Source organism: Aethalodelphis obliquidens, unplaced genomic scaffold, assembly GCF_003676395.1.
Source record: "Aethalodelphis obliquidens isolate GAN/ISIS:26980383/991018 unplaced genomic scaffold, ASM367639v1 scaffold6, whole genome shotgun sequence".
Classification (NCBI taxonomy): Eukaryota; Metazoa; Chordata; class Mammalia; order Artiodactyla; family Delphinidae; genus Aethalodelphis; species Aethalodelphis obliquidens.
The window spans coordinates 50472323-50496314 of record NW_020837950.1 but is presented as its reverse complement, the minus strand read 5'-3'; the positions used below and the strand labels follow the sequence as shown (position 1 = coordinate 50496314).

The 23992-nt window shown below is 37.5% G+C and overlaps 1 protein-coding gene across 2 annotated transcripts in view; it reads left to right on the top strand.

Moving 5' to 3' along the window:
- The window catches only part of LOC113619042 (bifunctional heparan sulfate N-deacetylase/N-sulfotransferase 4), a 289667-nt gene that overhangs the window by 212949 nt on the left and 52726 nt on the right, over window positions 1–23992 (top strand). For both annotated transcript variants that reach the window (XM_027103592.1, XM_027103593.1), the window contains one exon: window positions 20341–20523. In XM_027103592.1, coding sequence (XP_026959393.1) covers window positions 20341–20523 — 183 coding nt within the window. The remainder of the gene's footprint in view (window positions 1–20340; window positions 20524–23992) is intronic.

Here is a 23992-nt window from a genome sequence, read left to right as displayed (position 1 = left end):
TACTAAAATGAGCCACTTAAAAGTATCTTGCACAGGCAATCCGAAAGAATATCCTCATTTTCCAAAGAAAGGACTACAAATTGAAATATTCACTTTGGTGGCAAAGGGGATAGGGATAGCTGTTCTTTTGCTCAAAAACATGTGCTTTTTTGAGATATAAAAATCTATGGTTTGAAAATGTAGATGTGCATATTTTATACCATAAAGGATGTTATTTAAGAAAGTATGATAACATCCAGCCTGCCTAAATATGAGGAAGGGGTAGCTCAGCAGAGAGGTGTGGATGAGAACTGGAGGTGGAAACGACATAAGAGAAAGAAAGAAAGAAAGAAAGGAAGGAAAAGGGAAAGGAAGGAAAGAAGGAGGGGAAGGGGGAGGGAAGGAAGGAAGGAAAAAAGAAAAGGAAAGAAATAAAGGAAAATAAATTTAAGGTAGAAATAAATTACTTGTTCTGATCCCCAAAGTACCAAAAATGTAGAATGAGAAAACAAATCAGAATGACTATGGGATGTAAGATCCAATACCTAAACTATCATGATCTCTACAGAAGAAATAGTGACCAATTGTCTTTCTTAGGGCCAAAGTCAAGGGCTACTCATTGATCAGGAAATAGTAACAAGGCCAAAAAATTAAACATGTTAAGGAGGAAATTTTTATCAAATGTAAAAAAAAAAAAAAACTTGTAGATTAACAAGAAAATGATACATTGCACATAGAATACTGTTTAAGAGGGTTTGAGAATCATAAACTCCTTGTGTTTTAAGCCCAATCTGTGTTATTGTGTGTAGGTTATGTAATCTCTCTGTTTCAGCTTCTTCAGCGATTAAATAAGCATTATAGGGCAATTGCAAAGACTAGAATATAGGCACTACTTTGTGAGTACTCGTGATTAGACATTTTTAAACTTCAACCGTCCTCTGACTCAGTGACTAGGCAAATAAATGCTTGTAAGCTTGAGCCTTAATAACTGAGCAGCGTGAAACTGAACTGATTCTACTTCTCAGGTGTATTATTTCTCCCTGGAATTTTTGTCACTGGTAGTAGAGTGTAGTTACGTTCTAAGACAGTGCTAGCTGCAATGAATAAGGGAGAGAGCAGCTGAATCAATATGAAAACTCCAATAGAAGGTTTGCTAGGACCCAGACAACCAATTATATGAGAAGAATCTGTTTCCCTTTTTATCATAATGAAGGCAATCAAAGAAACCTGAGATTACCTAGTGATAACAAGTGGGAAATCCCTGGGTAAAGTATGTGTCCTTTGCCCACCTGTAGTCCAAAAGGTGAAAAAGTTAAATTGCATAGGGAAAATAAACTCATTACTTTAGTAAATGAACTGAATGTGTTCCAGGTGAGCAAAGATATTATCTAACATTTCAGGCATTTTAAATGCCAAATTACCTTCAGCTAGGTAGCTTGGGATTTCATAGAATAATTAGGGAACAGATCTACACAGGGATGCCTGTTTGTTTTTGTGCCAACAGGCAGACAGGAGATGCTTATAAGTTTTAATCACAGAGCCTGTTCTGTGTAGCTGCAGCTGAATGTCAATTTAGCCTTAATCGAAAACTCGACACTAAACCTTATAGAGAGGTATGTGCAGGTGGACGTTTCCTTAAACACTTCTCACCTAAGCACTGACCTCTTCCTTGCTCAGGTTGGAAATGTTCTCCTGCATGATTCTCAAAACAATCCAGATTCCATTGTCACAATATTTGCTAATTTCTATTTATCTAGCTCTTTCTTGACGTTAAAAAATCACATTTAATTTTTGAAGTACATTAATATTTACAGCAATCAAAAAGTTTGCTGCTGCTTCTTAGAGTACACCAAGTTAGACCCAGATATTCTTAAAAGTCTTTATTCATAAATTACCTGGTTTCTCCTCTAGAAACTGATTTTGAATTCAGATTCTTTGAGAACCAAACTTTAGCATGTTCAGGAATACTTGGTTTCACATTTGCCTCTTGTCGCTGCATCTTGTTTTCTGAGTGTAGTTCACAATGGACTCATTGCTATTATGGACCTCTTAAAAAGCACCTACATAGGCCTATCTGACAGATAATATCACATACTCACTAAAATGCATAACTCTCTCTTATCTTTTCTGGTTTTCTAAGTCCTCCTGTGAGTTCCTTTGTTTGTAAGGTGTTCATAAGTCTAAGCCCTCTGTACTCACATAAAAATATTCAAAACTTCTGTTTGTTATTTGCCAACAAGCAGGCAGGAGATACAGAGATATGGAAGATCCAGAGCCATGTAAGCTGCTGGCTTTCTCTTTCCATCTTTCATCACGTGTTTCTCATTCTCTCATTGAATGAAGCCTCAGATGGTATCTAAGAGTAAGAGAAATCAATTTTTCCCATCAAAAAATGATTAGTTCTGGGCTTCCCTGGTGGTGCAGTGGTTGAGAGTCTGCCTGCCGATGCAGGGGACATGAGTTTGTGCCCCGGTCCGGGAAGATCCCACATGCCGCAGAGCGGCTAGGCCCGTGAGCCATGGCTGCGGAGCCTGCGCGTCCGGAGCCTGTGGTCCACAATGGGAGAGGCCACAGCAGTGAGAGGCCTGCGTACCGCAAAAAAAAAAAAAAAAAAAAATTAGTTCTACCAAAAAATACATGGTAATTAGCAAAACCATAAACTGTAAACAAAAATGTAAGAGGTTTATAATACTTTAAAAATTAGACAATACTCAATAGTGTACAACCCGCTCCCTTGTTTAGGTTCACAGCCTAATTGCTCATGTCACAGATATTTCTCTTCACCAAGAATTGGCAATGTGAAATCTTCACACAAGGTGGAAAATAACTTACAGGAAAACAGTAAACAGCTACAAGAAAGTGTTTTCTGCATCCAACCAAAGAGTTGCCCAGTGAATCCAAGGACTTGTCTCTACATTCTAAAGAATTTGATGGACATTCAGTTCCTTGTTCAATTCCAGGAATGAAGTAGGGGTGCTGCATGGACCAATACTTCTCTACTACATAAGACAGTGAAACAAGCCCCCAATGTTATATGCCACCCAAGCCTTCACTTATCACCCCATAAATATCTTTCTCAGCACTGGTTGATTCAATGATCTCTTTCATCTGGCCTCAGGCTTTCCTAAGCTACATCCCACTGTCTATCTACATAAATCCTCTACTTGTACTAAAATGGTGTGCTCATTAGTTTGCTGGGGACGCCATAACAAAATACCACAGACCAGGTGGCTTAAACAGCAATTACTTTCTCACAGCTCTGGAGACGAAGTCCATGATCCTGAGGCCTCTCTCCTTGGCTCTCAGACGGCCACTTTCTTGCCATTTCCTCACATGGTCTTTTCTCTGTGCTCATACATCCTTGGTATCACTTTCTTCTTTTTATAATGTCACCAGCTAGATTGGATCAGGGCCCATACTAAAGGCCACATTTTAGCGTAATCACTTCTTTAAAGTTTATATCTCCAAATAGTCACATTCTGACATATTGGGGGTTAGTGCTTCAATGACTAAATTTTAAGGGAACATCATCAGCTCATAAAACTTGCCATTCTCCAGTGTGCCTTACAGGTCCCATTTTCATACTTTCCTTCCTATCCAAAGTGAAATAATACCAAACACTTTCTTCTAGAGATAGTCAAAATATACTTATATTCAAAGTATAATTGAAGTTCCTTTTATTTTGTGAATTCTTCCTGGACTGTTCCAATACACTGAAGACCTCCTCTCTGTTTTCAAAGCAAATGCTATCTGTTGTGTTCATCCAACAGCCTTATAACATGTTTGCATTGCTTGTTTTCATAATTTTTACCTTTCTCTGTTGACATTTTCACTGGAATATATATATATATATATATATATATATATATATATATATATATATAAAATTTTTTTTTTTTTTTTTGCGGTACGCGGGCCTCTCACTGTTGTGGCCTCTCCCGTTGCGGAGCACAGGCTCCGGACGCGCAGGCTTCGCAGCCATGGCTCATGGACCTAGCCGCTCCGCGGCATGTGGGATCTTCCCAGAATGGGGCACGAACCCGTGTCCCCTGCATCAGCAGGCGGACTCTCAACCACTGTGCCACCAGGGAAGCCCCCACTGGATTATATTTTGTTTCTACATAATAATTGTCAATGGTTCCAGGTAAGTATAACTCCATAAAACTAGGACAAATGCTGAAATTGTTCAATACTTTCTTTTTACATCTGTTTTTCCCTATTAAATGGTGATATCATGAAAATATTAGTATTATATTTAATAATAATTTTATTAAGAGCACAAAGAGATTTTCAAATTGCATGAGTACTTGAAGAATTTAAAAGGTTGTTTTTTCTTTAATTTGAATATTTTAAGTACCCATATATTGATCAAGCAGTCTTTCACTTCTCTCTTCATGACTTTCTAAATTTCAATATGGATGTTTAAAGGAAAAAATATTTGGGGTTCACTTTTTAGAAAAGTCAATGGAAATTTCATTTTACTTGTAAAAATATTACACAGTTGCTTAGTGTGCCTCACAGATCCCATTACTGAAATTTAGAAATTCATGAGGAGATAAGTGAAAGATTGTTTGATCACTATATGGTGGCTTAAAATATTTAAATTAAAGGAAAATCAACTTTTCAAATTTGCAAGCACTCATTCAATTTGAAAACTGTCTCTTTATGCTCTTGATTTATAAATTTGTATAGCCAAAAAAGAAATTGTACTGCATTTTATTTATTTTTTTGTTTGCATTTTATTTTTTTAAAGTATTTTTATGACTTTAAACTCATTTTCTGTAGAATAGTTATTAGTTTTATTAATTAATATAAATGTATGTTTTAATAAATGATAAATTTTAAAATACTAACAACTGGTTAATGAAACCATGCTTCAAATGAGTGGTCTATGAAATATATAACTTTTGATGCCCTGCTTTTAGCCATTTATATATTTGTTGAGTACCTTCTTCAAAGTTTAAAAGACTGTCAACACATGACCTAAATTCAATTCACAGATGTGTTTTGTTTGGGAGGAAGATTGTTCACCATTACTTCAAAATGGAAATGTATTAGCAAAGTTTATACGAAACCTTGAAAAGAAGCATGGCCGTCTACTGGAGAGTAGAGAGAAAAGCATGGGCTTGCTAGGTCAATACTGACACCACCACCCCTGATTGTCTTGGATGTGAATTTGAGCTTTCTATCGTGTGCATCTTGTTTTTGTTTTGCTTTCTTAAATTTATAAATCCAAACTATTGTATTATACTTTAACTGCTGGCCCCTACATTCATATGAGCGTGTGGTTCCTGTTCTGTCTTATGCCAGGAACTACGCAGAGTCCAAGATAAAGAAATGTATAAAATTTTTCCCTGCTCCAGATATGCTCACAATCCGGTGGAAAAAATAATTAATTAATTAAAATATAATAAACAAGCATATAAAGCCATATTCAAAATGCTATGGGAACACAGAAGAGAGAAAACATTTCATTCACATGTTGCCTCTTTGTCCTTTCATAGAAGAAATATTACAAAGACAACATTTAACTCTTATGTCAGATGTGCTGAAGTAAAAACACACTTGTATTGTATATCAATACAAGTACCAAATTAAAGCACAGGAACAATTTTCAGGCACATAAATTACTTTGTTTCAGGAGCAAAAGGGTCATGCATATGAAAAGTGTTGAATTCTGAGACAATTTGTCATTATTAAAATTAGTGCTCTGTCAGTCCAAAATCTCTGTTTCAGCAATCCTTTTGTGTTACTGCAGCTGCTTGTTGAGTTACCAGATCCAAGTGCTCCAGGAGATCCAACAGCAGTGAATGGACTATACTTTTTAATCTGTAATAGCAGATTGTGATCTGTAATGGTAGACTGTCAGGAGATGATACATGTTAACCACTCAAATCTCAAAGAACTGCTGTGACAGATAACCAAGGATGGAGCTGTTTTGGTACTGAGGAATGCACAATTGACAGGAATGTTTTTGTTCACAAGGCTATTCATGTATTTAAAAATATAGCCTTCTGGCATGCAGATCAGATTTTGACAGTTTGGAAATTATAGGACATTTTGCTAGTTCAATAAAAAGACTGAGGCCAGCAAAACCCATAATTATATCAGCATACAATATAAAGCAGAAAATAGGAAAATGGTAGACAGAAGTTTAAAAAATGGTGAAATGAAAAGATAATTTTTTCTTCATATCTGACCATTGCAAAACCATAAAGGTCACAAGTCACTGAGGTGACTGTCACACAGTAGGGTCATTTTAGCCGCCTGGGTCACTTTAATCAAAATTTCAGTACCCCTATTTTAAATATGTATTTTGATATTATTTGTCAATCATGATGTTTCAATAGAGGAGTTATTCTAATATTCTTCGTTTAGCGTTAGGTGGAACACCATTCATATCCTTTACATGACTTCTTTACTAAAAGGCAACAAAGAAAAAAAAAACCAAACCACAGATACTTTTAAATGAGAAACAATACCTCTTAAAAGTTAATTCAGGGATTCTCTGGTGGCGCAGTGGTTGAGAGTCCGCCTGCCGATGCAGGGGACACGGGTTCGTGCCCCGGTCCGGGAAGATCCCACATGCCGCGGAGCGGCTGGGCCCGTGAGCCATGGCCACTGAGCCTGCGTGTGTGTCCGGAGCCTGTGCTCCGTAACGGGAGAGGCCACAACAGTGAGAGGCCCGCGTACCGCAAAAAAAAAAAAGAAAAAGTTAATTCAAATCAATATTATACATGGATATTGATTTAACCCATGTTAAAGCAAATTTTAACGTAGATATAAGCATTACCTATGTTAAAGTGTTTAGATAAAATAATTTTAAAGGTACCATATCACTGTGAGCTATTAAAGAACTATTATTGGAAAACATATGATTGTATAATAAGATTATTATATAAGAACTCTACATGTGCTACATTGAACCTTGCTTCCTGCAGGGTAGGGGATTCAATAAGACTATCTTAACCAGAATCCATAACTCTCTGGCCACTTTTAGTTATAAGAACATTATAAATGTTTTAAGTTGAAAGTTGTGATTTTAAACCCAAAGATTTTTCCTTCTCCCAATGTTGACTGTGTCTGCTTGTCTCCCCAGTAGCTTGGAGTTTGTGTAGGTGTGCACACAAGTCTACATATGGATGTGCAAGTGAATATGTCTGAGCGCATATGTGCATGAGTGTACCTGCACATGTGTGTGTGTGAAGAGTATATGTGTGAGTGTGCAAAGTCTGGTGTCTGTTCTTGGCAATGTATGTACTCTTTATTCATGAAATCCTTCTTGTTCTGGAGCCAACTTTTCTAAAATAAAAATAGGTACTCTAGCTTTCTTTGTTTTATGTCAGCATGACATAGTTTTCTCCATCCTTCTACTTTTAACCTGGTTGAGTCATATTTAAAGTGGGTTTCTTGTAGACAACATATAGAGTCTTGTTTTTTTAATCCATTCTTATCATCTCTAATTGTTGGATTTAGAACATTTACAATTAATGGGATTATTGATAGTTGGATTAGTATCTACCATGTTATAACTGTTTTCTATTTGTTGCATTTGCTCTTGCCCCCCTTTCTTTTTTGGTCTTTGCTGGTTTTAATTGAACTTTTTTTTTTTTTTTTTTGCGGTACGCGGGCCTCTCACTGTTGTGGCCTCTCCCGTTGCGGAGCACAGGCTCCGGACGCGCAGGCTCAGCGGCCATGGCTCACGGGCCCAGCCGCTCCAAGGCATGTGGGATCTTCCTGGACCGGGGCACGAACCCGCATCTCCTGCATCGGCAGGAGGACTCTCAACCACTGCGCCACCAGGGAAGCCCTAATTGAACATTTTAAATGACTCCATTTTATTTCCTCTTTTAGCATGTCTATTATTCTTCTTTTAAAAAGATTTTTAGTGGTGGCCCTAGAGTTTGCAATATACATTTTTAACTAACTTGTGATTATTTTCAAATAACACTGTACTGTTTCATATGCAGTGCAGGTACCTGTACCAGAGTATTCAGAATTCTTCCTTCCCATTCCTTATGACATTGTGTATCTATAAACTGAGTAGTTTAAAGTATAAAAATAACTTTAAAAGATTGAAAATATTGTTAATTTACAGAAAATACTTTGAGATAATTTCAATCTCTGTCTGCCAGTCATTACTAAGAAACCCCTTGTCCCACTTCTCTTCCATTCCATTACTTTGGCAAATCCCCAATTCTGGAAGAGTTCAACCGTCTGCCCCCTTCAGATCTATAGCTGGCTTCTAACTGACAAAATACTGGAGAATATCATACAGTTTGGAGTCTCTGTAAATGTATGTGGTATCAACAGACCCCTCAGAGCAGCCATAGCAAGAGCCTGTGCTTCCCTTTTGAACTTTCTGTCTGGTTCTCTACAGCCACTGTTTTAGAGCTTTTGTTTCTCAATCTTTTCTTCTATTCATTCCTCTACTGTTTCCTATTTTGGTAAAATTGTTCCAGTTACCTAAGCCAGAAAATTGAGTGTCATCTTTGATCGCTTCTTTTTTTCACTTTTCACATATGATCAGACACAGATCATTAGAGATTCATTATTTTTTCCATCTTTATAGAGATATAATTGACATATTGTGTAAGTTTAAGATGTACAACAAGGTGATTTGATACACATACATCACAAAATGATTACCACTGTAAGGTTAGTTAACATCTCCATCACCTCATATAATTATCATTGTGTGTGTGTGTGTGTGTGCGCGCGCGTGTGAGTGCATGTGTGTGTGCGGTGAGAACAATTACGATTTGCTCTCTTGGCAACTTTTGAGTATATAATAGAGTATATGATACGCTATTGTTAGCTATAATCACTATGCTGTCCATTAGATCCTCAGAACTTATTCCTCTTATAGCTGGAAGTTTGTATCCTTTGACCAACATCTCCCCATTTCTCTCACCTCAGAGCCCCTGGTAACCACCATTTTACTCTCTGTGACTATGAGTTTGACTTTTTTAGATTCCACATATAAGTGATATCATATAGTATTTGTCTTTCTCTGTTTACCTTATTTCACTTAGCAGAATGCCCATGAAGTCCATCCATTGTTTTAAATTGCAGGATTTCCTCCTTTCTCATGGCTGAATAATATCCCATGACCTCCATGTCTTTGGGGTCAGTTACTGGAAGATTACTGTGATCCTTTGGTGTTTCCTTGATTTTTCATGTTCTTTGAAGTCTTGCATCTCCACCTTCACACTTGAAGTAGTAATCACCTCCTCCAGTCTTCAGTAACTGACTTTGGGAGAGAAATACCTTCCTTCAGCCCTGCTAGAGATTCTGAGGTTTTCTCAGTCCTTCTTAAATACACTTTCTCCACACTTCTCTCTTTTGAGAGAGCTCTTAATTGTATGCCTTCTCTTGATCCTGTAACGTACCAGCATGGCTTCTGACAGTCTCCCTTTTGCTTTCCCAGGGGTGGAGCTAAAGCTGAAATTTGTAGTCTCTTAATAGGCCACCAAGTCTGCCTGGTTCCCTGCGCACGTTCATTAGTTGTCTGCCGAGGCTCTTGCTGCCCTTGGAGCGTGCACTGAGAGCCGGCCACAGGGTAGAAGTGTGTGTGGGTGAGGTGTGCAGGGCTCTGGGGTTTCCTGTAGGCCATTTGGGGGAATCTGCAGACAGGCATGCCCAGAGGCTCCTGGATGGGCTTCCTGATGGAGTCTGAGAAGCAGTTAGTAGGATCCACAACCTTTGAATCCCTCTGAGAGTCTTATCTGCTGCTCTCCCAGCCTCTTCCCACCTCCCAGCCATACAGCTCATGACTCAGCGTGCTGGATGGAGTGAGAGACGCGTAGCCCTCTTTGGCAGCACCCTGCATAGCTGAGGAAGCTGGGTGCTCCTTCACAAGCGTTCACTTTCCCCCTCAGGAGAAATCAGGGGCTGAGAAAATGTCTCTTGGCCCTGAACTATGCTGTCTTGGGGGAAAGATGATGTGAGGTAAACTCAAACTCTTCCTCTTACCCTCTCCAATGCATCCAAACTCATATTTTTTTTTCTCTCTAACGGTGATGTGCTGGAAATTCTCCACTGGAATCTGGACTTCCACAAGGGGTCTCTCATCAACGGGTGATTGTCTAAGACAGTGTTCTCCAGGGACCCCTGGACCGAATCCAAGAGGGGCCAGACTCAGTTCATAGGCCACTGCAGGGACCACAGCTGGGACTGAGGTCTGTATGCCTATTACTGTCCCCCCACCAACAGACACACACACACACACACACACACACACACACACACGAGGGATAGACTCCTTCTAGGTTCCTTGGCATGTGATGCTGGATCCCACAGCTCTCTCAAAGGCACTTTGGTCCATGGATGTATGCCAGACTGTTATTGTTTGAAGGAAAGACACAAATAAGGGGCATCTTATTCCGCCACATTGCTGACATCACTGCTGGAGATTGATTAGCTTAATATCACTCAAATCTATTTAATTTCTCTCCTTTCCCATGGCCACTGGCCAGGTCATCATTATCTCCCAATCATATGCCTAGAAAAACCTCCTAAATGACTCCTGACCGCCAATCTTCACCCTTTTTCAATCTTCACCCTTTCATAAGGCACTCAGGATATATTTCCTAAAATGCATATCTGACTATCTCTCACCCCTACGCAAAATCTGTCAGTGTTTCTCCATTGTTCTTAGGATTAAAGCCCAAGCCCTTCAAGAATTTAAAAGATTGATATGACTGGTCTTTTCTTTTCTCTTGCTACCTTACCCCCTTGCATGGACTACATTGCATTTTTAGTTTCTGGAATGTAAACTTTCACCAACTGCCTTTCACATACACAGTTCCTTCTTCTAACACATGACCTCAGCCTCATGTCACCCACTTCTACTCCAACCTATCCTCTCACCTGAAGTGTCCCTAACTCATCACTTTTCAGATCTTAGCTCCAAGGTTCTTTTTTTTTTTTTTCAAGAAGGCTTCCGCAAGTCTTAGATCAATGCCCAACTGCCTGCATCTGTGTGATGTCGTAGAGCAGGGAATTTCCACTTCACATTGTATTATAATCTGCTATGTTCTTTTCTATATCAACACAATCCTAGACTCCTTTAGGCAAAAACTATTCATAATTTATTCACAATTATATCTCCAGTTCCTAATAGACTGGCACTTAGTAGGCATTTAATAAATATTTGTCAATTGGTTGATTGTTTGAATAAATAAAAATTACTTTTTTTCCCCCTGAAAACTGTTGAACTCTGAGGCTGTTACTGCAGTTTACACCAATCACTAATGGACATGTTTTCTCTACCCAGGGGCTGAACTGCCCGTGATTATTCGCGGGGTTATGAATTTGCACTTCAATGACTTTTATGTGGCATCACTGCAACATGGTTGGAAAGGAGATTTCTTTTCTTGAAAAGAGAGTAGTGCTAAGTAGCTCAGATGGAAAGCAGCTTTGGTAGTTTGTCTTTGTGTAAAATGGTAGATCTTTGTCCAAAATCAGGGCATTCTAAAAGGCAGTTACTGTCACATCTAAAACCTCAGTTCTGACTTGACTATTAAAGCAGGACAAAACACAAATATATGCAATAACAATGTGGTTGTGAGCATGTGTTGCCTTTTAATGACTTAGGCCTGTATTAATGTACAAGAAAAATGGAGAGTTAAGCTCCTACTCACTGAAATAGAGCAGGAGCCTTCTGTTCTCCGTTAGAACAGCTGCCCTATTTCCGGCTGCTTTGACGAAATCACTGCCCAACTTCTTTATTCAGGAGGATCAGTGTTTACACTCTAGTTGGTCTTGAATCAAAACAGTCCTGATTTGTTAATAATTCACTAACCAAATATTATGACTGAAAAACTGGGACACTGGTAAATAATCAGATGCAGGATGGAACTTCTGTTGCATTTAGTCTGATAATGGAAATGGAAAACACAAATAAAAAAAATGTAATTTAGCAGTTCATTGTATCCTGTTAAATGCCAGCTGTTTTCAGGGATTGAGGATAGAATGTTTTGGTTTTCCCCTCACATCTTTAGAATATGGGAATAATTGGAAAGCAATTAAGTTATTTCACATTTTCTACTAGCAAAAGAAGGGTATGGTACCAAGGATTCATTTGTTTATTCAATAAATATTTGTTGTGCGCCTAGTATTGCCAAACTTCTTACAAACCCTGAGGATATAGCAGCAGTAGAGTGTCTAGACACAGGGAGCTTACATTCTAACATGGGAGTGTAACCAAACAAATGCATAATATGGCAAGCGGTGAGCGCCTTTAAGGGCAGGGGAGAGGGCTGGAGTCGCTCTTTGATTTGGGGTGCATGGGGTAAAGCAAAGCAGACAGCAGCTCATGGCACTACCACCCTTGAGTCCTGTCTCTAAAATCTCCTCATGGCACTTTTTGAAATGAAACAAAGGATTCTATTTAACAATCTCCTCCTATACTGATTTTTAACTGCAGCTGTCAGAGGTGATTCTGGGGGATAAAACTTGCATTTATTAAGAAATTACATGAAGACTACAAAAGAGCTTCATATATTAGGTATCAAACTTAGTGATTTTTACTCTGGTGTAAATATACCCAACATTTTCTGTTTTGACTAAAAATCACAGTAATTATCATAAGCACCACATATGCAGTTACTTCAGCGGAACAAAGAAACACCGACTTTGCTTCCAAAAGATATTATTGTCGCTGAGATATATATCAACTGATTTAAAATTATATTTGATATGTTAACTACTCCATAGTTACCTTAATTGAATGTGCATAATGATGATAAATTTTATACAATGTTTTTCATTTTACAAAATATTTTGGAATTCCCCAACTCATTGGAGCATCACATAGAACTGTAAAATAAGGTATTGTTTCCATTTACAGTAGGAAAGTCAGAGATTCAGAGAATTAATTGATATGGTAAGACAGAGACAGTCCTCAAACCCAGACATTCTGGTTCCAAATTTCACATTGCTACTGTCCCACTGTGTGCAACCCAAACCAATGTGAATTATAACAGCAACCCAAAGTCCTTTCTCTATATTTTCTGACTCATGCAATAGAGACTCCCAGGATAATATTTTAATTACTAACTCTTTTGTTTTTTAAACTGTTTGATTAGCATTATTTTCTTCATTAAACCTGCTCCAAATTAAAAACAAAGGTTTAGTTTGGTTTATGAGAAAAGGTTTAGTTTGGGGTTTTTTTGTTTGTGTTTTTTTACACACCCAAGAAAAGTCTTCCTTTTAATAGTCAAGGGTGTGGGGTATTAAAACATCAACTAAGAATAGTAATTAATTATAAATGCCTGTGGTGATGCACATCTTACATGAAACCACATTGAAAGTCACGTGGAGCAAGAGAGCTCCCTCTGCTTAGTGGTTTCACTTAAGTTTCCTGAGTGGTTGAATCAATAGATTCAGTAGAGTTCAGTTTACTCAGTAGAGAGTTAAAGCCATGAACTAAATCATTCCTACTTTTTTCCTGTCCATGTGCCCTACAGATGGTGAGATATGTTTGATTTTGGAGCTATTCTTTGCTTCTCTTTCTTCTTTTTGTTCTCTTCCTTCCTGCCCACCTGCCTTCTTCCCTCCCTCCATGCTTCCCTCCCTTCCTTCTTTCCTTCTTTCTTTCCATTCTTTATTCCCTTCTTCTTCTCCTCTTTTTCTTTCTCCTTCTAAGAGTAGTTCTTAGAGGGATATATCTTGAAGGGTCTGTTAAAATCAAACATGTTTCTTTAAGATTGGAAGGTTGGAGTTACTTTTAATTTCTATAACACATTTATATTAAGAAATATGCTAGGGCTTCCCTGGTGGCACAGTGGTTGAGAGTCCGCCTGCTGATGCAGGGGACACGGGTTTGTGCCCAGGTTCGGGAAGATCCCACATGCCGCGGAGCGGCTGGGCCTGTGGGCCATGGCCACTGAGCCTGGCTCCGCAACGGGAGAGGCCACAGCAGTGAGAGGCCCGCGTACTGCAAAAAAAAAAAAAAAAAAGAAATATGCTAATCTTTGCAAATGAAATAACCATTTCTCTCTTCAGTGTGAATTATCTTGAAATGTTCAGAGTCAATAATCAGTTGAAACGTATGTATGTAGAAATATAAATATTGAAATATTGACTTTTATTTCTTATACTTCTAAAAAATTTTAATACATAAGTGAAATTTTATGTTGGATCAATTCTAGGAAAAGTACACAAAGAAATATTAGTTTTAACCTAATATTGTTACAAATAAAATCTACCAGGTAATTAAAATAATAGAAGGAGGAAAAGCAGAAAATAGAAGTTAGATGAACTTGCGGCCAAAGTCTCTGGCAGAACACTGGCTGTGAGAGAGCACGGGTTCTGAACCCGCATGCCCAACTTTGAGCACTGGTTCTGAACTCGCATGCCCAACTTTGAGCACTGGTTCTGAACCTGCATGCCCAACTTTGAGCACTGATTTGCTAGGATTTCCTCTGTAGTCTCAGAAAGATCACTTAAACCCTTTGATCTTAATTTCCTTTTCTTTAAAAATTAGGATGAGTTCTTAGTACCTAATCAATATAACAAAAATGAACATAAAATCCCATGGCAAAGTTATTAAATAAATTCACATTTAGATTCAACAACATCATGTGTTTAAAAAAGATCAGTCATTGACCAATCATTCAATATATGATACATTTTATAAAAATAAACTTGTATATCTCAATAGTGAATTCCAGTCTAATGATGGGTTTTAGATTGAGTGGCAGAGTAATATAATTATATTAGGTTTGGGCAAATATTCCTTACTTTTGGCATCTGAGGACATAGATGTATGCATATACCAACTTATTAGTTGCCCAGGACCAAAAAGTAGTGCTGGGGGGCCTCTAATTATTTCACAACAATTACGTCATTGGTGTTTAAATCTGGAAATGTACCGGCGGCATACAAATTGGTAATGTTAAGCATGATCCGACTCTTAGTATCTTTTGTCTGGTTCCAGCCCATATTCAGAAAAAATGAAGACATAAAATTGCCTTTTATAGGAAAAATATGAGTAGATTCCAAAGCACATAAGATGAGCCATCAAAGATGCCTTCCCCTTTTTTCTATCTATCTTCACATTTTATGAGAACTAAAAGCCTAATCAATAATTTAACAAACTAATGGACATATTTTTAGACACAATGGACTCTTTCTGAAAAGCAGTACACTGACAGGGCCACAGAGGCAAAAATGGAAACTAACTGCTAATATTTAATGTTTGTCTTGAAAAGTTCCGTGCTGTGTCATGAGCACAGGGCAAGCTGCCTTAAAACAGAGTACATCTCTTCTTTCTCTGCAGAGCTATTGTTTCTGTATTTGTTATAATAATGTGTTTTTCCTATGAGCTATGTATCCAACAACTCTGTAAATGATATCATTTTTAGAGGCACTATAAGACACAGAACTGATATCCAAATATTTAATGTGTACTTTAAATAAGAATACATGCTCTAAAAAGATTTTAAATTCTAATTTAAGATACTATACTTGATATTCTGGTTATGGATATTAATATCCATACAATTTACAATGACATTGTGCTTGCCATACAAGTAGGAAAAGCCAGAAAATTATTCTGGTATTGGCAGTCTGAAAATATTTTAGCTCAACTTAGAGAGCGTTGATGCTTCATTTTCTGGATAAAATAAAGCCTTTGTTTTTTATTTTATTTTTCCCTTTTTCCTTTATCCTTTCTACTTAGTAAGAGAGGCAAAGTAAAATGCTATACAAAACAATTGTATGACTTGCAGCTAAAGACTCAGAAGAACAGCCACTTGCCCACATTTACATAATATTGATACTATCCTGTTTGTCTCTACAACAGGCAGTGCTTTTACCCACATTTAAAGATTATCCTTAGAGTTCCATTATTTTTATGCAATTCCCTATTATCAAGATTTATACATCACTTTATTTAAAACCTCCTTTTTCCTTGGACTCTAGACACATCATTAAATGGATTTATTCCACAGGTAAATGATCTTCCTAAATTTAGTGCATGCGTATTGCATCTGACATTGAGAAATGCTGTTATATATTTTTAATGAATAATTAGACTATGAGAGTGCCTTCAAGATTGGTTTTTAATTTTTACAACAGGTAAAAGGTAGAATGTAGATTTGTTTCTTGTTCGGTTATAATGGAGTTGAGAGTGTTGAGAGTTGAGGAAGGGGCATGTGTAGCAGCGTCAATGACAAGGTGGGGGGCAGCCCAGAGGCCAGCTTGGTGATAGAAGCCCGACCTCGGTGACCCCTCTGGAAGGCCTGCTGCAGGTGGCCTGCTGACATTAGCATTTTATATCTTATTCTTAAACTCATCCATCGAACACGGTGTCATTGCCCATGTTTATCATGTGAGAGGTAAACTGCTGCTTGTCTGAATCCATGCAGATCTCTGAGCTGCAATATTTCAAGGTACAGTGGGTTTGCATCTGCAAACCATTTGCACCAATGTAGCACAGTCATACCTTTTCTAGATGATGCTTTGGGGAGTACTGAGCCAGAATAGTCTTACTGTATCCTTAAGGAAATAACAATCAAAATAAATAAATATATAATAGCACAGAATAAGTGGAGGAACATACACTGTCATATAAAAAATAATAGCAATATGCTATGTCTGTGAGAAATTATTTGCAAATATTTCATACTGCATTTCTTTCCACTTCCCTTATTTATGCTTCAAACCTCATACATTCTTAATTTGTCTTATTCTTCCTACACTCTCTGAACAGGTTTTGCTTTTCCTTTTTATAAACAAGCCATGTGGCCAGAAATACTAAAACTAAAATGTTCTGTCTGCACAATAGCTGCTTTTAGCAAGTCAGATATGCACAGTTAAGCTGTGCTTGCAGAATCTTTCTTCTGAAAGTGCAGTCAATTGACAATGTACCAGCACGAATATATTTCTAACCAGTAAAGCATGTACACATGCTACCCTGTACACAGTGATTTCAACTGTTGTGGCCAGGGTGCTCATCTTTTTTCTTGGCAAAGGAACATTTAAATGCAGAAGCATGCCTCAGCTTAGAACCATGCAACATCTCCAGATGTTGTTCTTCCAAAGGTGGATTTTCCGTTTGCCCTGCATCAATGTTACACTTCCTTCAGAAAGCAAGGCTTGTTCTCCTAAAGAGATTCTGGATAAATGACTTAGAATTAGTGGGCCACAAAATCATTTAGAAGCATTATGGCAGTACCCTAACAAAATGGTATACATCTGCCCATGATATAAAAATAATTTTTACAGTATTCTTCAAGTAGTATTTTTATTTACAATTTTGGCAGATTTTAGACACTTACAGGTGCCTTAAAATTCCGTCTTAAAATAACAGTGCTAGAGGGCAGGTGGCAGATTTCTAGGACGTTATTGTATTTCTTCAGGCATTCAAGCGCTAGCCGGGTTTTTCAGTCCCAAGAAACTATAATTATCATGGAGAACACTGCTTATACTGTCTTATTTCTTAATTACAGTAGCAACATGAGATAAATGCATACTTATTGGGATCAAATGCATATTATTTTGTGGTGATTACAAAGAAGTTCTCATGACAATGATTGCAATTATATGGTCATCAAGTACTGATACTATGTTATGTTCTAAAAACTCTATAATTAAAGTCCTGCCAAGAGGGCACTTCCTATTTGAAAAAAAGAAAAAGAGCTTAAGAGTGAGGGAGAGTTTGGCCAATGTAAAAATCAGTGACGTAGTTACCCTGAGTCTGTTCAAGTGATTCCACATGAATCTTAAGATCATTTTATCAACTAACATTTGAGGGCTTTAATTTAAATTTCTATCCAAGCAAGCTATGTAAAGAATATTCTTTAAAATAGCTCTTCTCTTTTTTTGACCTTCAGAATAAAAAGCTTTGAATATACCCTGGGGGGGGGGGGGGTGGAAATGGACTGGAAATATGATAGGAGTGATACTGCCTCCAAAGATAAATTTGCAGTCTGTCAGTAAAATTCTTTTCAAATATTATAAATCGTTGTCTGAAAAGTTTTCATGTAAGATTCCAAAAATAATTTATGTTCTGTCATTCTGATTTTTTAAAAAAAGACTTTAAGTTGCCAAGATAATACTTACATAAATTTTCCACTTTCTTCTATAAATAGATACTCTTTGTCTTTTATTTTCAAAACGGCAAATGGAAAACAATGATGGATGTCAAACTCTATACATAAAACTATTTGGGTGAAGGTTTCAGATATATCATGTGTCAGATTTGCCTAGCTTTTAAATTCTGCTCTGCCATTGACTAGATGTGAGACTTGAACAAATTATTTCACTGTGCCTCAGTTTCTTCATCTGTAGAAGGGGACAATAACTGTACCTACCTTATAAGACTGTTGTGAGGACTTAATCATTCCATACAAGTAAAGGGCTTAGATTTATGCCTAGCACATAGTAAGCTCTATATACTTTTTAGGTGATATTTACAGGGAATAGGCCAAGTTCTCCCACTCTCTTCCCCACCTTCAACCTTGGTGAGGAGTATCTTTAATCATCTTAATGGGCTTTCCTCAGAGGATCCTTTTCAGCATTCTAGTAAAGGGCATTCCATGAACCTGATACCTTTGACTTACACTACCTTATCAGAATGTTGTTTTTTTAATTCTTATGCAAACTAATGCTCTATTATTTTTTTCTTCTAGTTTTATTGAGATATAATTGACATACAGCAGTGTATAAGTTTAAGGTGTGATTTGACTTAACATACGTTATGAAATGATGACCACAATAAGTTTAGTGACCATCCATCATTTTATATAGATACAGAATTAAAGAAATTAGAGGGCTTCCGTGGTGGCGCAGTGGTTGAGAGTCCGCCTGCCGGTGCAGGGGACACGGGTTTGTGCCCCGGTCCGGGAAGATCCCACATGCCGCGGAGCGGCTGGGCCCGTGAGCCGTGGCCATTAAGCCTGCGCTTCCAGAGCCTGTGCTCCGCAACGGGAGAGGCCACCACAGTGAGAGGCCCGCGTACCACAAAAAAAAAAAAAAGAAAGAAAAAGAAAAAACGAAATTAGCAAAGAAATATTTTCTCCTTATGATGAGAACTTAGGATTTCCTCTCTTACCAACTTTCATATATAACATAGAGCAGTGTTCGTTATCTTTATCATATTGTGCATCACATCCCTCATAGTTATTTAGCTTGGAACTGGAAGGTTGTACCTTTGGACTACCTTCATCCAATTCCCCCTCCCCCAGTACCCACTACCTGCCACCGGCTCTGGTAGCCACAGATCTGATCTCTTTTTCTATGAGTTTGTATATTTGTTTGTTTGTTTGTTTTTGAGGTATAATTGGCCTACCACACTATATTAGTTCCTGGTTCACAATATATTGATTCATTATTTCTATACATTTAAAAATGACCACCATGATAAGTCTAGTTACCATCTATCACCACACAAAAATATTAAATATTTATTGACTGTATTCCCCACACTGTACGTTTCATACTCATGAGTCATTAGACCATACACACACAAAAAAAGCAAACAAGTTTTCTTGAGTTTGATTTCATTTCAACCTGTATACATATCTATACCAAAAAAGGTCTGGAACAGTTTTTTAAATTTTAGAACTGGTCTAATTCTGGTTCTTCTCTAGGTTGGGAGTTATTGGATTTTTGGATTTGATAGTTTTGATTCCACAATGGGGGAAAAAACTGATATGTAAAGTAATACCATACTTTTAATGGGCAGTGAGGGGATGCCAATCCCAATTTCAATTTTTATTTTAAGAGTGAGCTTAAGAGTGACTTTGAAATAGAAACCAAATGTGTGGCTTTCTACCTGTATTAGTCTTTGCAAGCTGCCATAATAAGACACCACAGACCGGGTGGTTTAAACAACGGACATTTATTTTCTCACAGTTCTGGAGGCTAGAAGTCCGTGATCGAGGTGCCAGAAAATTCAGTTTCTGGTGAGACTTCTCTTCCTGACTTAAAGACAGCCGCCCTCTGGCTGTGTTCCCAATTGGCCTCTTCTCTGTGCATTGCAGGGGGGAGGGATAGAGAAAGAAAGAGACAGAGAGAGAGGGAGAGAGAGAAAGAGAGAGGGAGGGAACGCACTGTGGTGTCTTTTTATAAGGGCATCAGACCTATCAGATTAGGGTCCCACCCTTATGACTTCATTTAAGCTTAAGTACCTCCTTAAAGAACCTATCTTTGAATACAGTCACATTGGGACATACAGTTTCAACATATGAATGTGGGTGCGATGTACACAATTCCATCCATAACACCCCACCTGAAATGATAATGTACTTCTCATGAAATTCGCGTTTAGGTGAGGTACTTCCTAGGGCTTCTATGCCACTTTTGAGCATATGCATATGATATTTATGGTCATTTTTATTTATTTTTCAGATCAGCATTTTCATGACCCATTTGTCAAACTATGGGAATGACCGCCTCGGGCTGTACACCTTTGTGAACTTGGCCAACTTCGCGCAGAGCTGGACCAACCTGAAATTGCAAACTCTGCCTCCAGTGCAACTAGCCCACAAGTACTTTGAGCTCTTCCCTGAGCAGAAAGACCCTCTCTGGCAGGTAACACTGCACGTTCTCACCTGGGCTGAAAGAAAAGAAACTAGCAATTTGTGAGTGCCGAGTTTGTGTTAGGAACTCTGCTGGAGATACTAAAACTGTCATTTAATGCAAACTTCTTTTTTATCCAATAGTTTCATTCTCTTCAATAATATTTTTTATTTGTTTTATGGATTAAGTGTTCCTATTTTGGATTTGTTTTTCTGGGATTTTGTTAGTTGGTCAGTCAGTTTGGAAGTTTTGCGTTGAGGATGTTGTTTTATTGTTGTTTTTTTCTCAGAGCTAATCACTTTGGCTTGCATTTAGCGTGGGCACTAACTAGCAGTAAAATGGTTAGGCATTGGGTATCTAGGAAGATAGAAACAAAGGACCACAATAATCTAAGAGCATAGAACTAGATCCTGATGGGTGTGTGTACAACACAGATAGTCTAAATAAAAAAGGGAAAAGCAATTTTTACTTCATGCTCATACAGATTCTATCTTTAAGATGTCTTTGTGCATTTTTTTTAATCTAATCTTTTGCTAGGATCATATCTATTAATAAAGAAGGAATTGTCAGTTTTACGATTGCTTTTATGAATAATTCAACTTTATGTGGGAGCTACTGAGCCTCGGTGCATGGAAATGTAAATGAGCTGCTTCTTACCATTTATCTAGGAAAATGCCACCTTCCACTTTCTCGGTTCTTTATGCATCAGATTACATTGACCCACACAATCAATAAGCTAGCTGCAGAGAGCAGATCATATGGTCTCCTGCTAAGTAGTCAGTAGAGGGCTAGCATCCTCATTAGTGAGAAATCACTGCAAAACAGACTTTTTACCATCCTATCTCCCTTTCCTGTGTTTCTATTCCATAATTCATGTTACATGCCCCTCTGTGTCTATATGGTCAGGAATTCATCCACCGTATGTTTATTGAGCATCTCCTATGTATAAGGCAAGGCTAGTTGCTCTTGAGAATGCAAAGAAAAACAAAATGCAATATTTTCTCTCAAAGTCAGCAGAACATTTCCTTGTTATTCTTATTCACTGCTATATATTTCAAAATGTGTTTTAAAACTGCTACAGTAAGTCATACTTTATTTTGATGATTTATTCAGCAGCTTGACCAGCTATATGTTTGGTGTATATATTAAGTAGACGAATAAATAGATAAAGACATAGTTCTTGTAGTGTATATAGTCACACCACGTAGATGTTGAATTTCATAAAGGCAAAGCTTTGTCTCCCATAAGTGGTAGTTACTCAGAAGTGCTCACATACTTATAAAATTGATAAATCATTGACAGTAAATCAGTTCTTTTTTCACACGTTTATTTACAAGATATCTATAATTCATGGTTACAGTAACAATAAAAAGTAAGCAACTTAACAAATATGGCAGACAGATGATCTAAAAAATGAGTCAATGGCCCCAAGTTCTACTCTTTCTTTTCCTTCATAAAAAAAAAATGCTTTTTTTTATGAAGAATTTGTATTTCTTAATATTGTGTGAGTTTTTATAAATAAAGAATTGTTTTTATTGATACTTTTGGTATCAGTGACACTGTTCATTTTGTTAGGGAATGAATATAATCAAAGACATGCCAGCTCCAATAAGGTTTGGTTAATATGATTATTTTATTTTATTTTACTTTATTTTTTATTAATTTTTATTGGAGTATAGTTGCTTTACAATGTTGTGTTAGTTTCTTGCTGTACAGCAAAGTGAATCAGTCATACATACACACATATCCACTCTTTTTTAGATTTCCTTCCCATTTAGGTCACCACAGAGCATTGAGTAGAGTTCCCTGTGCTGTACAGTAGGTTCTCATTATGATGATTTTAAATACGATGATCGAATGCTTGTTAAATATGAAATACTGTGCTAGTTGATTGGAGGTATAAATGAAAATTAGAATGAGAAAGTAGAATTATTCCTTGAGAACTACGTCACTTTGGAAGACATGAGAACATATACATAAACAAAACATTTGTGAGTGTGACTTTTAATTTTGAATAGCATCATAGAGGTAAATTCCTAGGGAGTTCTTAATAAGTGATACAATTAATCAAAAGAGGCTTCAGAGAGTTCACAGATTTTTGTTATTGTTGTCATATATATGTCTATTATCAAAACAGCTTATTATAAGAGTAGTTAAGTAACACTCAAGAGTAAATGTTTACTAAAAGACTCCTGTTTTATCACATGAATTATATCCTTTATATGGTTTCTCTTTTTAAATTTATTCATTTTATTTATTCTTTTTTTTTCTTTCTTTTTGGCTGTGTTGTGTCTTTGTTGTGGTGCGTGGGCTTCTCAATTTGGAGGCTTCTCTTGTTGCGGAGCACGGGCTCTAGGCACGTGGGCTTCAGTAGTTGTGACACGTGTGCTCAGTAGCTGTGGTGCACGGGCTTAGTTGCTCCACGGCATGTGGGATCTTCCCAGACCAGGGCTCGAACCCGTGTCCCCCGCATTGGCAGGCGGATTCTTAACCGCTGCGCCACCAGGGAAGCCCTATATGGTTTCTTTTGACTGAAAAATAAAGTTGCAAACATTTCCCATTAACAAAAGTGCCATATATTCTCAAATATATTTAAGAAAGAAAACAAGGAATAGAAAGCAAAATAGTGGTTAAGTTGAACAGGGAATTATTCACATACATGAGATTTTGAGAACAGTAGACTTACTGAAACAAATCTGATAAACTTTGCCAGTCATAAAGGGTGTTAGAAAACTGCAAATGATCAGGTAAAGATAAAGTGCATAATACTTTTGAGTTCCTTTCCCTGGTGGTTTTCTCCTCTTCTCATATTTGTATTTATAACATCAAGTAAAACAGCTAAAGGCGTTATCATCATGTCCTTTATACAACATGAATTTAATTTTACAAAAAACATTTCAGCATAACCAACACTAATTAAATGTTTTTTGTTTGGGGGTTTTTTTTTGCGGTACGCGGGCCTCTCACTGTTGTGGCCTCTCCCATTGCGGAGCACAGGCTCCGGACGCGCAGGCTCAGCGGCCACGGCTCACGGGCCCAGCCGCTCCGCGGCATGTGGGATCTTCCCGGACCGGGGCACGAACCCATGTCTTCTGCACCGGCAGGCGGACTCTTAACCACTGCGCCACCAGGGAAGCCCTAATTAAATGTTTTATAGTCCATTCATCACAACCCTACAGAGTTAGGATCGATTAATATTATGTCACTGCCATTGCTATACATTCTCTAAATTAAATGTCGCAGGTACTTTATTGTATTTATAAACATACCTTTTTATTTAGTGCATTTCACTTTTAAAAAGTTATCTTTCCTTAGATTTTCAATTCACACTTTTTTATTACCACAAATAAAAAGAAAACATGCAAAATGATAATCTTAACATCTATTTAATTCCCTTTGGTTCCTTATGTAAATTTTCATTAGCACCAACTACCATATATGTGAAAACTGCTTTGTCACCTAATTAAAAAGTGCAATATGA